A 15284-nucleotide genomic window follows, 5' to 3' on the forward strand; every position below is an offset into this window, starting at 1 on the left:
GAAAACTTAACTTAAGGCACTTCTCTTCCCACCGTAGTGTCTTTTGAAAAACCTCATTTGCTAGTGTGAGTGTTTCTAGTAGACATGAATGAAATAGATATTATTAAAACGCCACTCTCAGGAGAAAAGTTTTCCAATTAAGGAATTCTGCTGCTCTCTTGGTGCCGCATGTATTGAATGATTGACAGCTTCATTAATTAGCTAGCTAGACTTTAAAGATTGGTGGAAGAGTGGCTATGAGCTATGTGAGGAATGTTACAGGAGTAGACTTCTATTAAGCTTTTTTTTTTTAACATAAAAAAAGTGAGGAAAGATTTGTATGCGGTCAGCATTTCAGTCAGGCAACAAAACCTACTAAGCTTTAAAAACAAGGGACTGATACGAGACTGTTTTCGTACCTTTGACAACATTAGATTCAAGTCGAATCAGAACTCGTGCACCACCTATTTCAAAACACAGCAGTGAAATTCAATTAGCAGTTAAATTTGGCTTTATTTAACTATATTCCACCAGGCGTCAGTGGAAGTTTTATGCGTTTGAATCCAGTTAATTAGTCCCAATCTCTGCAAACACCTTTCCCTTGACAAAGATTTCTAGTTCCCCCACCATGTTGTGTAGACATGGGCTGGTTTCCAAGGTTCAATGTATACCACAGTGTTAAAAGTCAGTGTCAAAACCAGCTTTTTTTTTTTTTTTTTTTTAATATGTCCTACCATTCCTTTGGTTTAAGCTCCTTTTAATGAGATGCCAGAGACGGTGTGGGGGTGTCGCCGGTTGCACTGTATGTAGCGCAGAGTAATGTTCCCACTCCACGACCTGTTGCTGCAAGTATGAGTCAGCTGTGTGATGGCCGAAAGAGAAACTTTTACCCTCGTTATAAAAAAAAAAGACAGTATAATATAAGAAATGTTTCCAGTAACAAAAAAACCCAACAACACACGATCATAGCTGGTCAAGGATGTGCCACCCATCAATCTTTTTAAAGGCAACGCTGTTATGGATTAAACATTTACAAACATTACATTAACAAACGGCCAATGTGTCGCGTTGAGTTGCAGTGGCAGCTTTAAACTGGCGACGCAAAATATTGGAGCAAATCTAAAGAAAACCCAGTCTTAGTCATACTTCTGTCACGTTTTGTTTTCTCCAGTGAGAACTCCCACCCCGAGGCGTTCAGCCAGGGGCTTCAGAGTATTCCCACGAAAGAAAATTTTCAGAGCCTAAAAGCTGAAAAACACTCCAGGAACGCCGTGGCGTGACACTAGGAGCGTTTCAACCAACGTCACTGAAACGCTGTAACGATCCACCGCTGCTTGTGTGGACTTCGGCGTGAACTCTACCACCAGTCAGACAGGATTTCTCACCAGGGCAGCCAACCTCTGGAGCAACAGCGTCGTTGTCATTGTCTACATGACGACAAAATTCAGGGTCACGCATCTCTGGATACTTCTTAACCTTAACAATTGTCCTTTCATCATTTTTTATATTTTTGATGTGCTTCAAAATAAAACAGTGTTGAGAAAAATGACTGACCCCTGTGACAAAGTGTCTGTTGATGGCCCGGTGCTGCCGGTGTGGGAGGTGTAATTTTTGACGAATGTCATATTCTATCTATGCGTTTTGCCGTTATGATGCCAAGGAATTGAGTCCCAACTACCCCTCAACCAGTTCCTGCTCCTTTTCCATCAGTGAGGTGACATCTTGTGTACCTAAAGCTGCTTTATGACGCTGGGAACCAGAACAATTAGGCCCTTGAAATTGCCTGCCACTTCACTTATTGCAACTTCTCTCCCCATATGTGGTGGGCACACATGAAGCTAACATTCAGATGGTTTTTTTTGGACTCGACCACCAGGCGCTCACTGGTAAGCACCCCCCTATAGGCTTGGTTCCAGGAGGGTGGACTGGCTTCTGTATTCCAAGTGAGGTTTCCCGTTTTCGCAGAGTTCTTTGCCTCTTCACACATCACCAACCTTCACTCAGAAACATTTGTGACGTTGGGCGCTCCGAATCATTTCCAGGTATTTGTTTCGATAAGTTTCTGCTTTCCCTTTCCCGAAGTTTGCTTTCATTTCCAGCTGGCAAAGCACTTCCTAAAACCCAGTTTCAAAAAGTGCCACTTGGCTCGTGTCAAATAGTTTGACTAAACTTTGCTGAGGCAAGAGAGGTGCAAAGTCACGCCACTCTTGTTCAGAAGCAGAAATCCGAGTCTGGTCTCACTTTGGTGGAGGTCAGAGGGTTCAGGTGTCCCTGTCTCTTCGCCTTTCCTGATGTCAGGGAGAACGCGCACAGCGGGCAGCTTGTCACGCAGGACGGCAAGCTCCTTTCTTTTTCGCTCCTCGCCCCTCTCAATCACGACCCCCTCCCGCACCCCCACTATTTTGGAGTGCTACTCGAGACACGGCTACACCTGAGACCCTCTTGCCTCGCTGCCATCGGATCAGCTGCCGAGTCTAACACCATATCCTCTGTCTTTTGTCCTCTGCCCACGTAATAACTCTGCACTGCCTGGAGAACAGAAAAGGGAGTTGAAGCAGCAGCGGCGCAAAACGGAGACAAGTCTCTAAATGTTTCTTATGCAACAATTCCTTCCCCTCTCACACACTTCTTCCAAAGGCGACACTCCTCGGCACGCAGAAGTGGGTATTTTTGTTTGGAAACAAAAGCAGGCGTGCTTCTGAGGCGACTGTTAAAGCTATTTGCAAAGCACATGCTTTTCTCCCTCTCGCCAATCAATTTAACACCTACACCTCCCCTCTCGCTGGCTTTGGTTCATCGGTTTTAAATGGCACAAGGCAGCCTCGCGTTGTTCTTTTGACTCGCTCGGAAGACGAGAAACATCTCCTCCGTAGCGAGTCCCAATCACCGATAGGTTGGGTCAGAACAAACAGGGATGCATAAGTAAAAAGGAGCTGTGGCAGTGTCTGAAGACTCAATTATATTTCTGAGAGTTGGTAAAAACAGGACAAGGATTTGGAAACCTCCCCACCCCCCACCCCCTTATAAATCTTGCGCAAAGCAGAATTGCAAGAGAAGAAGCCATCTGACTCTTATCCCTGCCTTCTCCAGAGCCTGGGATGAGCCTGAGCCAGCAAATGTCAGTCGGATAAAGACCAAGCCTGACAGACCGACACAGGAGTTTTGTCATTTCGTGTGTCATCCCTTTGCTAGCGAGCCCAATCTATGCCAGTCTCAGAAAGCCTTGAAATGATGTTTGGTGGTGTATGTGTGTGTGTGTGTGTGTTGGGGTGTGTGTGTGTGGGGGGGGGGGGGGGCATTCTAAGGGTGAACGTCAGGTTGTGTAACTCCTCTAAGCCCTACGATAGCTGAAACACTGAGGACGTGCGCTATTCTGGTGCCCAAATGGCCTTTGAGAGTTTCTACGATTGTCTTATGATGGGATTGCCATGGAAACACAAAACACATGGACTATTTCCCCACAAACAAGATGAGCCTCTTCAACAAGGTCTTTCATAAGCCAGGGGCTCTGTCCAGTCTCTGATAATATTCTAAGGGACTTGATATTTGCAAAAAGTAAATACTGCACTGTGCCATTAATCTGGGAGTTTAAAAAAAAAAAACACACACACACTTTAGGTTTAATTATGTACAAGCTGTACAATGCTACAGATATTAAACATAAAAGGTGAATATGTAAGTATTTGACAGCATGGTAGAACACTACCCCTTCATCTACTTTAAGTAAAAATACCAATAAAATGATCGAACTGAGTAATGTTTTGTTGCCAAAGCTCTTGGCTCAAAGGAAAATGTGATTTTAAAAAAACCTAAATAAAAAGAAAGAGAACAAAGAAAAAAGAAATTTCACTTTCCTGGGTCTTTAAATTCATTTACAATATTGTATTTTTATAATAAGTTTCTGTTTATTTCAACTTGGAAGTATTTTATAGTTTCTAAGCAAAACAAACTGACAAAAGAAAAAATATTTTTTTGGTTTTTAATTTTTTTTTGTTTTTTTAAGTATTGCTGATGGTTCCAATATGTTAAGGACTGTCCACACACAAGTGAAGTAAATGTAACAATTATGTTGATCCACACAGTGGAGTAAAGAGGCTTTTTAAGCAAAGTTTCTAAGGATGCAGTGGCAGAGTTCGGCTGCACCCAGAACCAAAAAAAAAAAAGGATTTCAAAGCAGAGGTTTTCCCATCAAAACGGGTTTCTGTGCTAAACCGGAGCCGGAGCTTGCTTAGCACCACAAAACTAGTACAATCTCAGCACGGACTCCTTGCTGGACCAGTTAAAAGAACCGCTTTTGGCAGGAGCTCTGGGTCAGGCTCACGGACACCAACCAACCAACCATGTTATTGACTGTCTGCGCTTAATATTCTGTTAGCAAAATATGTCATGAATCAGTGGACAGATTTAGTGAGTGATATGCATTCCTCCATAAAAGGTTTTTTTTTTATCTCTTTGCTTCAGAGGTATTCCAACCAAATCACTGTGAGAACAGTTGTGCTACAAATCACCTAAACTAGTGTTCTTACCGTTATTGCTCTTGGTTGGACAACTGATCTTTGTCAATAGACGGCAAATACAATACTTTGTAACGCTTTAGTACCTAAAATTGTCAAAACACGGGTTAACTTTTAGTGTAAAATACAAAATCTGTTGTCATTTATACAGCAATCCTTGACCACAAAACAGATTTAAAGTGCAAAACTGTGGCTGTGTATTAGTAAAACGACCACAAAGGTTTATTTTGAGCTATCTGAGTGATACACTTTTGTGTATACTTGTACATACATTTAACTGCTGGATGAGTGCTTCAAAAGTCACGTGTTTGTAGATTAACCACGACTACAGAAAGCAACTGTACGCCACCTTAGGAAGAGTTAATAAGCCGTTTTTTTCCCACTAGTGACATCAGAATAACATGATCCAGCTAAATATTCCTATAATGTTAGCAAAAATGGGGTATTTAATTATTGCTCATCCATTCACGTAAGAAGCCCAGATTGTCCCGGAGGACACAGATGTCCAAATGTTGCTCACTGCACGATGTGTACCCTTGTTCTCAGGAGATGCAGTTACAGGCATCAATAGTATTTGTCAAGTGGTTAAAGCTGATAAGAACACGCACGATCGCCTCGAGCTTGCTTTTAAAGGCTGGTTTTGTCAGTGTGGCTTGATAGAAATTCTTGGAGTCGAAGTAGAACTAGCACAGCAGTGTGACTCACTTTCATTAAATCTGACTAGTATTGTGGTTTATTATCCCCACCCCCCGTCCCCATACTTTTAGGAATTAAAACAGAAGCTGGTTGTTGGACATCAATAAAACTCTTGATATACGACGCCTCCACCAAGACTTGTTGGAGCAGCACGAATTGATGCCTCTTCATTTTTGCTCCTTGCCTTTGACCTCCCACCGGCTGGCAGCACCGAAGCAACCTTGAGCGCATCCAATCTCGACAGTTACATAACAAAAGAATGAGTGGGGAGACGATTAGAGGTGCAGAAAGAAGAGGATAGGGGAAAGGCAAGAGGTTGAGGAGTGCAGGCAGAATAGAACAAAAAAAACAACAACTTTCGGTTACCACCCAGATTGTTGGGTCCAACCTCTCCTCCGTCCTCCCGTCTCAAAACAACATGACATCTTGATGTTTTGTTTTTCCAGCATGAAAGTTTTTCTCTACAAAACACACAACCCCGGCGCCGGTTTCAGGCTGTCATTTCGCATTATATAACTCCAAAAGCATTCTAGCCAGGAAGCACAAAATGTGACATGTGGGATGGCAGGTGACGAATGAGAAGTAAAGGTGTAAACCTGCTCCCCCCACCTCCCCTTCTTTTCCATCTATCTACCCAGGCGTAGCTTCAGAAAACCAGCTGCCTTTTCTTCCAGGACTACAAGGCTCATTCCACTTTCTACAGTTCGATACGAACATCTACAATCAAACGTGTGGCGCTGTGCAAGAAAATTACCGTACAAGCCGCAAACAAGCATGGTGTGAAATGACACACTGTACAAAGTTGAAAAAAATTGATATTTTTAATATAAACAATGGCTAGTTAAAAAGAAAAATAGTTGAGCCATCATCCACAGCAGCTCTGCAAACACACATTCCCTCACACGAACAATCATGGCCAACAACAACACTGTAGCTGCAGGTATGAAACCACCATAACATGGCAAGTACATTCATAAAAATAAAATAAAAAAACCTTTAGGATCTCCTTTAATTGACAAAACAAGCCCATATGCATCCTGTGCCTAAAGACAGACACTGATATTTATGCAGAATTTTAAAAAGTCAGTACAGCTCCCCGTTTCTACAACAGCGAAGTATTAAACATGGTGGACGGCGTACCGTAATGTCAGGTTTTTAGCAGTGTGCTGATAGCCACATCACTGCTAGCTAGCAGCTCAGGCTAATAATAAAACAGCTAACATTATTCTCAGTGTTCAGGAGAAAACGGTCGCGCTCGTTTCAACACTGACAGGCAGCGTTCATTTAACAAAGGTAACAATTTGGTGTCTCAAAATAGTTTGCTTGCTCTTATCGTGTGCGTTTATTTTGATGTTTTGATGTTTTCAGACTCTGGCTTTTTGAACAGCTGTAGCCCAAAACCGTCTTACAAAAGATGTTGATCTTAATTCTGGCAAGTGTTATCTTGTCTGCTGTTTAACAATACGATATGAAAGAAGTCAACATTTTGCTTTGGTCTTTTTTTCCTTCTTCTTCTTCGTCTTCTTTCCAATGACTTCTGGTTGTTTGACTAACTATTGGTCTTGATTCACTTAAGAAAAATTATTGTTCTTAATGGTGTTATTGGCCATAGAAATGCACAGGAAGCAAAGGGCCAAAACAAAACTCCATAACAAATAACAGAGAATTCTTCACATTGTGTTAAAACTTTGTGCCCTTTCAAATGGCTCATAAAGGACTTGAAAAGGATTTTGATGAAACTCTCAGAAAGCAATCAATCAATGTGCCTCTATGGCCACCACGGCTACCTTGGCAAACAACCAAAGAAATGGCAATAACTCAGGTGATTTTAAAGATATTGAGCTAGAAGTGGGTGTGGTAGTAGCTGACAGTAATCCCCACGACATACTTTGAGCGCCAACGGACTGCTAAATTCTTTGGATAAAATTAAAGATGGCCACCACAGATAAAGGCACTGAGTGGCAGGCACCACCAAAATTTGTTCAAATTTTCTAGCTATTTATATTGTTCTGGTTTTTATTAAAAGAACCTTATAACTATTAATACAGTTGTGTTTTTCCCCTATCGTATTTTTATCCCGTATTGAGCAAACACAGCAACGTAGAGCCCCAAGAATCTCCAGGAAACACACATTTAATCTTCGAATCACTGCAGGCTTATGAAACACACTGACCAGCTGAATATAAATGGTTGTTTGAATGTTCTCGTAAGCAAACGAGGTATCCGTCTCCTTTTTTTCCCCTGAGCGCGTGAGGCAGGAAAATGGCACCAGAGGCCCAGCCCATGACAAAACAAAGCGATTAAATGACCTGTGAATGTGACTTTCCAGTTTCCGTCACACAGAAACTCAGAGGTCCTCTGCCCCCCTCTGGTGGCTGTTGAGACAACACCAAGCAAGCCAGAAAAAAAAAGGCACTTGCGGATGCAGTAAAATGCCTGCCGCTCCTTATTTGTGTCTTTATTCCTATTCAAGTCTTTTCAGTTGCCTAAAATTGGCAACAATTATAGTCAACTTCAGGCCCCAAGAGCAAACAAGCTGTTTGCAAGCAGCAACAACAATCAAACAATAATGCATTGAAATCCTCGGCACTGCTTCAGTTGGCAACAAAGTGACGCTTGCGAATGTTTTGGAAAAAAAAAACAAAAAAAAACCAAGGTAAAACTTCCTGCCTTTCAGATGAAAATGCAAGTGAAAACTCTCCATCGTGACACACAACGCAAAAACAGACAGACAAACAAAAAAAGAAAAAAAAATGAAGGACCCCCTTCTGAGGTGAGATTTCGGAGCTGGCGAGGGCCAAATGTCAACCAGCTCAAACAGATGGTGCGAAGAGCCGGTCGGCGAGGCCGACCCCCAGTCAGCAGTGACGAGGGGCCGGGAAGGCAACGTGAGCAGCCGTTTGTTTGTTTGTGTGTGTTTGTGAATTGGTGAACGCTGACGGGAACGTCACGATTAGGCTGTTGCTAAGACGGCGAAGGTTAAAAAAATAAAAAAAAAATTTTAAATGGTGTCAGGCTTGTTTGCTTTGCAGGTGCTCGGGTGCTCTGTGGGAAGCCGTCAAGCTGTCACTGTGACAGAAGAATGTCAGAGGAGGATAAACAGCTTAAAGAAGGGCTTTTGATATCTGATAAGCAGCACAGACTTGGCAGCTTATTTTTTTGTTCTTCCATACATTTTATTTCCATTTCTGGTGACTGAACCGCAGATCAGTTGGAAGGGAACAGCTGCACATTAATTCACACATATTATTTTGTATTTTGGGAGGATTAATAAAAAAGGTACTTTTTCCTCATAAAACTTTGCAAAATTAAAGGGCAAGTACTCCTTGAAGGAATGCATTTTACATATCTGTTAGCTGTTAAACTGTAGCTCGGTATCTGCAAAACTGACCGATTCGCAGACATTTCTGTGTTTTCTGAGTGCAAGTAGCTGTAGCAGCCATCTTGAGTCAGACTGACCCCGTCAGTCAGGCTCAACTATTGTGGTTTATCCAATCAGAGTGCTTCCTCACGGTACGTGATCAGTTGCTGAACTACGGCAGCAGGACGAAGTGCTTTGAGCGCTTAAAGACTCAAGTTCCTTCCCAAATATGCGTAGTGAATGGTTAACTCTCAAATTGATGAGTTGCTGCTTCACCAGCAGGTATTAGGGTAACCTAGTGAGTTCAAATGAGTAGTCTGAAGCTAACAATATTAGCATCAATGAGCTGGGCAGCGACCGGTGTATCAGCTGGAGTTGTAACGTTAGTTTTCTGTAAATTTAGAGAAGGAGTACACAGCAGACTTGTGAACTGGTGATATAAACGCAGCACAAAATGTAAGGAAATTTATGTTTGGCGTAGAGTTAAGAACAGAGAGGGAGCCCTCACGCTTATAGCCTAATCAGAATTTGTGACGTCGTGGAGGATCCAAAATGCAGCCAAAACGGGAGCAACAGACACATGAGCGTCAATGAGAAGAGACTGCGTCTTTGAAATGACGTAGAAATGACGTGAAATGACAAGATCTTCCAAAAAGTCGACACACTGGTGTAAAATCATGTCAGCTACAAGAAATGAACACAATAAAAGCTGAACGAGGCAGCGGAGAGCCGGGAGTCAGCAGGGAAGCTGGAGTTAGGAGAACGTGGATTGGGCAGATGGGTTGTCAACATACAGGCCTGGAACATTCATCCATCCATCCATCTTCTTCCGCTTATCCGGGGTCGGGTCGCGGGGGCAGCAGCCTAAGCAAGGAGACCCAGATTTCCCTCTCCACAGCCCCTTTGGCCAGCTCCTCCGAGGGAATCCCAAGGCGTTCCCAGGCCAGCCGAGAAACATAGTCCCTCCAGCGTGTCCTGGGTCTTCCTCTGGGCCTCCTCCCGGTGGGACGTGCCCAGAACACCTCACCAGGGAGGCGCCCAGAGGCATCCTCACCAGATGCCCGAGCCACCTCAACTGGCTCCTCTCGACGTGGAGGAGCAGCGGCTCTACTCCAAGTCCCTCCCGGATGACCGAGCTTCTCACCCCTATCTCTAAGGGAGAGCCCAGACACCCTGCGGAGAAAACTCATTGCAGCCGCTTGTATTCGCGATCTCGTTCTTCCGGTCACTACCATAGATGAGGGTAGGAACGTAGATCGACCGATAAAATCGAGAGCTTCACCTTTAGACTCAGCTCTCTCTTTACCACGACAGACCGGTACAGTGCCCGCCTGTAACATCCTGTCTTTATAAAATACAGCAGCATTACGAGTGTCAAAGTAAAACATGGTTGACATTTGAAAACAACACAATAATATGTTGCAGGACCCAGACTGGAAGGAGCTGAAGCTTTCAAGGAAATCAGGATCTGTGCACTTTAATTCTAGATCCAAATTATTGCTTAGACATGCAACAGAAGTTAATCCCATAAATCTGGTGATTAAGACAGCCTCATTAGATATTTCTTGTATGAAAAGCAAAGCCAGAAAGTGTCAGCAAGAACGGTTTGAAGGTAGTTCTTCTTGATAAATCGATCAGATTCTTGCAAAATCACTTATCGTAGGGCTACTTATCTGTGGAAGGACATTCCAGACGCTTTTTTGCAGCTACAACAGGCACACGACTCAGGCACGCTGCTAAAACAAGACGACTCATTTGATAATTTGATAATGGGTGAGGGTTGTCCATCGAGTCGCGCGATCACACGACGAGTGCCCCCTCTGTGTTTTTAACTCTATGGTGATTGGTCAGTTATTTCTTCGTTGTAACAATGATCCCCGGCAATAAACCGTTGGAAAGCCTGCTGATTTCCCCTTGAACGGTGCCACATCTGTTTGTGGATTGAGCAGCAGAGTTGAGTATTTGCGCCAACGAAAAACTTGCCAAATCTTCTGTCTCGGTGAAACAAACCTTGTCGTTTAACAATGTCTTGCTTTTGGCGGTTTCTGTCAGGCTCGAAGCTCAATTTATCTCACATTTTCCTACCTAATATTATAATAAGTCGGAGTGTTTCGTGTACAATACAGCGACGGCGGGATTACTATTAACTGTTCTCAGTCCAAATTAAACCTAAAATCCTTACCCCCGACATCCAGTTAGTGTTCTTCCTTCTTTACGCTCGTAATATCCCTTCAGCTGTTCTCTCTTTTTATCACTATACAATTGTGGATGAGCAGCATAGGTTGACGTTTTTGTTTTTTCTTTTTTTTTGGATCGGGGGAAGATTACTTTTGTTTTCCTGTTCAAAAAAGAAAAAGAAATCGTGCAATACTTTCAGCCTCTGCCGTCTGCCGTTCTGGTAGGACGGGTCCGGGGCTTTAAAGGTAGGCAAGCTTGTAGAAGATGGATAAGTGAAATTCACCTCGGCACAAATTTGTATCGGTCGAGAGAAGGCAATTTCCTGTAGCTCCGCCGCGTTGGCACAGTTCGACTTTGGTTACACCGCGCTGGGCCCGAGAACGCATTGTTCTATGATCAACGCTGAAATAAAAGGATGTTTTTTGTTCTCTCAAAGGGGAGCTAAAAAGCTCATTTTGTGCAAACCTTCAAAGTCTGATTACTAAAATTACATCTTCGCTCCTCCATCTTTTCTTTTGTTTCTTGTCTCCCGTCCCAATGATTATCTAAATGTGAGTGAACCTACCTTAAAAGCGGTTTGGACAGTAATGATTTAATGTTAGAACATAGAGGGAGAGCCTCTCCAGAACCTCCTTTCACCCCTCCCGAGCGCAGCGCTACCTTTGATCATCAAATTGTTCTCCTGAAAATCCTCCTCGAATTATCTGGGCCGCTGAAGTGGAAACTAAATTTTCTGGGGGAGGCCAAAGCTTCTTAGAGAAAAGAAAAGGAAGACAAAAAAAAAAAAAAAAAAACAGCAGAGGAAACTAATAAAAAAGATGAGGAAAAAAATGAAACAAATTGAATAAGAGAGCCTAAAAGTGTATCATGGCCATTTGTGACTGTGACAGAGGAAAACCCATCAAGGTCTTCAGGCATTACAACTGAACACGAACGTCTTCCTTTCTTTTTGGTACGTTTTTGCCCTCGTGATGAGAGAATACCCTTAAAAGCAGCTGTATAGCCAAATAAATGCTGCGTTATTTCGATTCAGGAGGAAGTAATCCCTCTCCACCACATGTGAACACCCAGAAGAAGCATGTTGTGTAAAATCTTCGCTGAAAAAAATCTCATCTGCTTGTATTATTTGCGTTTCTTTTTTTTACAAAAGGCATGGCTGCGTTAATTTTTGGTTCACAGCAATCAGTAAAAATCATTGTTTTTTTCTATTTTAGTGGGGTTTTTTTTAATGAAACTGCAAAAGTTGCATACTCTTGGTAGAGTCTGAATAGGTTTATGAGCTGTAATCACTAATTAAATCTTTAAAGTATTGCTGCACAATGTATCAGTACTGAAAAGAACTGATTTGGCTGCAATGAAACACTTACAGCAATATATTCAAAGTGGCATTCATTCATACATGCATGGAAAAAAACTTGGTCAATCCAGTCGAGTCGTAGTGCCCTCGATGCCCAAACCCGGTTTATATAATCAAGGCTAACGCAGGCAGAAAGTGGGGGGGTTGGTCAATTGCTTTGGCCGTTTTGTTTACAGCCAGAGATGCTGCTGCGTAAAGCCTTGTGAGAGGCGAGGCTCAACAAGTCTTAAGTGAAACAGACAGCGGCGTTCTCGCGCACAGCGGCTTAAGGGAAAACCGCTGTCGGGAGAAAGCTCGTTCTCTCCTGTTCAGAATTGAAACGAGTGCGCGGGGGGGGGGGCATTCGAACGGGAGGAGACGTTCGGCGCAGACAGTCAGAGAGGCGAAAACGCAAAAGCTCACGTTTGAAAAGAGCAGCTTGTTACGTTGAGTCACTCCAACAAACTGCTTTGATTCCCCCCCCGAGAGAGGAACAAAACTAAAAAAAACTGAGTGGAAAACACAGAAGGACTAAGCTGACAGTTCTTACGCAGACCAGGAAGCGCTCAATTTTCGTCTGCTTTCAGTTTTAAAGCCTCCGTGTGAAACGCATCAGTTGGTCAACATCGTTTCTGTGAGGAAAACATAAGGTGTGCCCCAAGTGCGGCCCGCTTCATCAAAAGTAGGGAAACTGCATGAAATGCCGTTAAAACAAACAAAACGAGCTACAATCAGCAAAAAAAAAAAGAAAAGTACAATGACAAAACTATTACGAAATCAAAAGATTTGCGCAAACCTTAGCTTAATGCTGAAGTTAGCATACTCATAGCTAAAGGCTAAAGTTAGCAGACCGTTAGCTAAAAGCTAGCGTTAGAAAAACAGTAGCCAAAAGTTAAGCGTAGCCAAGCTTAGCGAGACAGTAGCTTAAAGCTAAAAGGAGAACGAGACGACAAAAATACAGCAAGTGTGATGGAGGGGAGTTCAGGGAACAATGTTTTAGAAAGAACTGAAGGGATCGCTTTGTAAATAAAGTTAAATAATTAAAAAAAATATTTGGATGTAGTTTGGTTGCAAAACACGGACAGAAGAAACGAGAAACGGGAAAACTGAAGCCGACGGGGAACGCAGCCTTTAAAAACAACCACGACACAGTTATTTAGCACTCGTTTCATGCCAGTGAAGAATCTTCACATTTTATTGTAAAGCCAGATTTTAAAGCAGGTGCTGGTAGCCATTTTGACCGGAGCAAAAAGCTATTTATTTGCTACCTGAAAGCAGGGCAAAAAAAAAAAAGGATGCCTAAGAGCTTCCATCTTCCAATCGGCTTCTGATACCGCAATAAGAAAAAGCTCTTAAAAAGGAGACGCCTTTTTAAATCTAACAAAATGTAATAAAAGTAGAACCCAAAAAGGTTGACGAAATGTCTAGAGTCTACATCACAAAAGAAAGCCGTAGCAGAAACTTTATAAATAACTTACCAGTGCTTCATCCTCAGAAAGAACCCGCTTCTCATCATGAACAAGCACCACTTTAGCCTTGACTTCATCCACCGATATACTGTGGGGGTCACAAAGTAATCACATTAGTATTCCTTCCAGCCGGTTGGTGAATATTAGAGGTTGATTCTTATCAAGATCTATTGAACATACGAAGGTCGGGGCCGATTCTGCTGGCGGCAGGATTCTGTTTTACAATTCAGCTTCAACTGATGTGATGGGGGATTTAATGCTCTGATTTAATAATAAAAAAAAAATGCTAACGTTAAATATTGTACTCTTTTAAAATAGGAACTTTTTTTTGCTTTTAATCTTTTTTGCTTCGCGTGGAACTCTGATAAACCAGCAGAAGTGCCGACCGATTGTTGAATAAAACTACAAATAAGCTTGTCGTTTTCCAAACTCCACCACGACCGATTCTAAAAATGTTTTTATCATAAAACAGAACTGTGGAAATGTCTCAAGTTACCGTATCCCTCTTTTTTTATATTTCGTTTTTAATGAGCTACATTTTCTTTGTAATCTCTTAAGGTTTTTCTTTGGACTTTGGCTGCTTTTTTTCCCCACTCATTTTCCTTCCAGGACTTGACCAATTTCAGAGGAATGTTTCTGTTTGTTAAGCCAAAGGTTTCCAAACATTTCAGCTTCTGACCCATAAAATAACAGTGACAAAGGTGTGTGACCCCATCTGTTGACTGTTTAAATATCCTAAAATGCTAATAAACCAATTAAAAAAGGGCATATTGACAACACAAACCGTCTTAACATTCATTATCCTATTTCTTTTACCCATTTATGACTTGTATTTTAACTCTTTGTAACAATTATGGTGCAAATATATCATAAAACTAGGTTTTTAATTGTAAGTTGGTATCTGGAGATTATCGAAGGACCCTTAGTTGGTGTTTGGTGACCCACATTTGGGTGCCGACCCCAACTTTGGGAATCAGTGTGTCTGACCTATGAAATATCCCTGCAGAAAAAGGCCTCTGAACTCCAGAGATGAACTTAGCAAAACGACTATTTCAAATGGGATCTTTAGGCACTTTGTTATCAGTAGCTGGACTCAAAGACATCATGTTCCCGTTTCTTTGGCTTTTGTCATAGATTCAAATAAAATAAAAAACAGTTTGACAGCCATAAATTGGTGTCTTTGCGTGACTGAGCAGTTAGCTGAAAACTTGACATCCAGTCGGTGATTAATCTCTCACGGCCTGTGTCAGGTCTTCTTCCTGTTCCTTAAAGACAGGACTTTCAGATACTGCTCATAAGCTAGAGATCCTTTTTTTTATAGCCTAGCACCTCTTCTTTTATCTCCCACTTTTCTCATTTGTTTTCCATGGTTAGGAATGAGGACTGGCCAGAAAATGGGTGAAAAAGCAGCTGAAGCCCATAGAAAAGCTTTAAACCAACATTAGAAAGCCTGAACTGTTGACAAAGACCACTTTAAAAAGGTTCTTGGAAGAAATGTATAAAGAAATCATAACTTCAGCACAATATTGCATGTGAGCAATTCATTGTCTTTTAGGCAGTTTCTCACAATACTCCATACCACCCAATAGAATCAAAGATCATATACAGGTGCTGGTCATAAAATTAGAATATCATGAAAAAGTAGATTGATTTCAGTAATTCCATTTAAAAAGTGAAACTTGTATATTATATTCATACATTACATACAAACTCATATATTTCAAATGTTTATTTCGTTTAATTTTGATGAT

General features: G+C 42.0%; 1 protein-coding gene across 1 annotated transcript in view; it reads right to left on the reverse strand.

The window, feature by feature from the left end:
• Positions 1–15284, reverse strand: part of LOC108234858 (glucosidase 2 subunit beta) — a 157359-nt gene that overhangs the window by 114299 nt on the left and 27776 nt on the right. The window contains exon 8 of the mRNA XM_017414403.3: positions 13543–13621. Within this exon, the coding sequence (XP_017269892.1) occupies positions 13543–13621 (79 nt within the window). The remainder of the gene's footprint in view (positions 1–13542; positions 13622–15284) is intronic.

The sequence above is a fragment of the Kryptolebias marmoratus genome, linkage group LG7, assembly GCF_001649575.2.
Source record: "Kryptolebias marmoratus isolate JLee-2015 linkage group LG7, ASM164957v2, whole genome shotgun sequence".
Taxonomy (NCBI): Eukaryota; Metazoa; Chordata; class Actinopteri; order Cyprinodontiformes; family Rivulidae; genus Kryptolebias; species Kryptolebias marmoratus.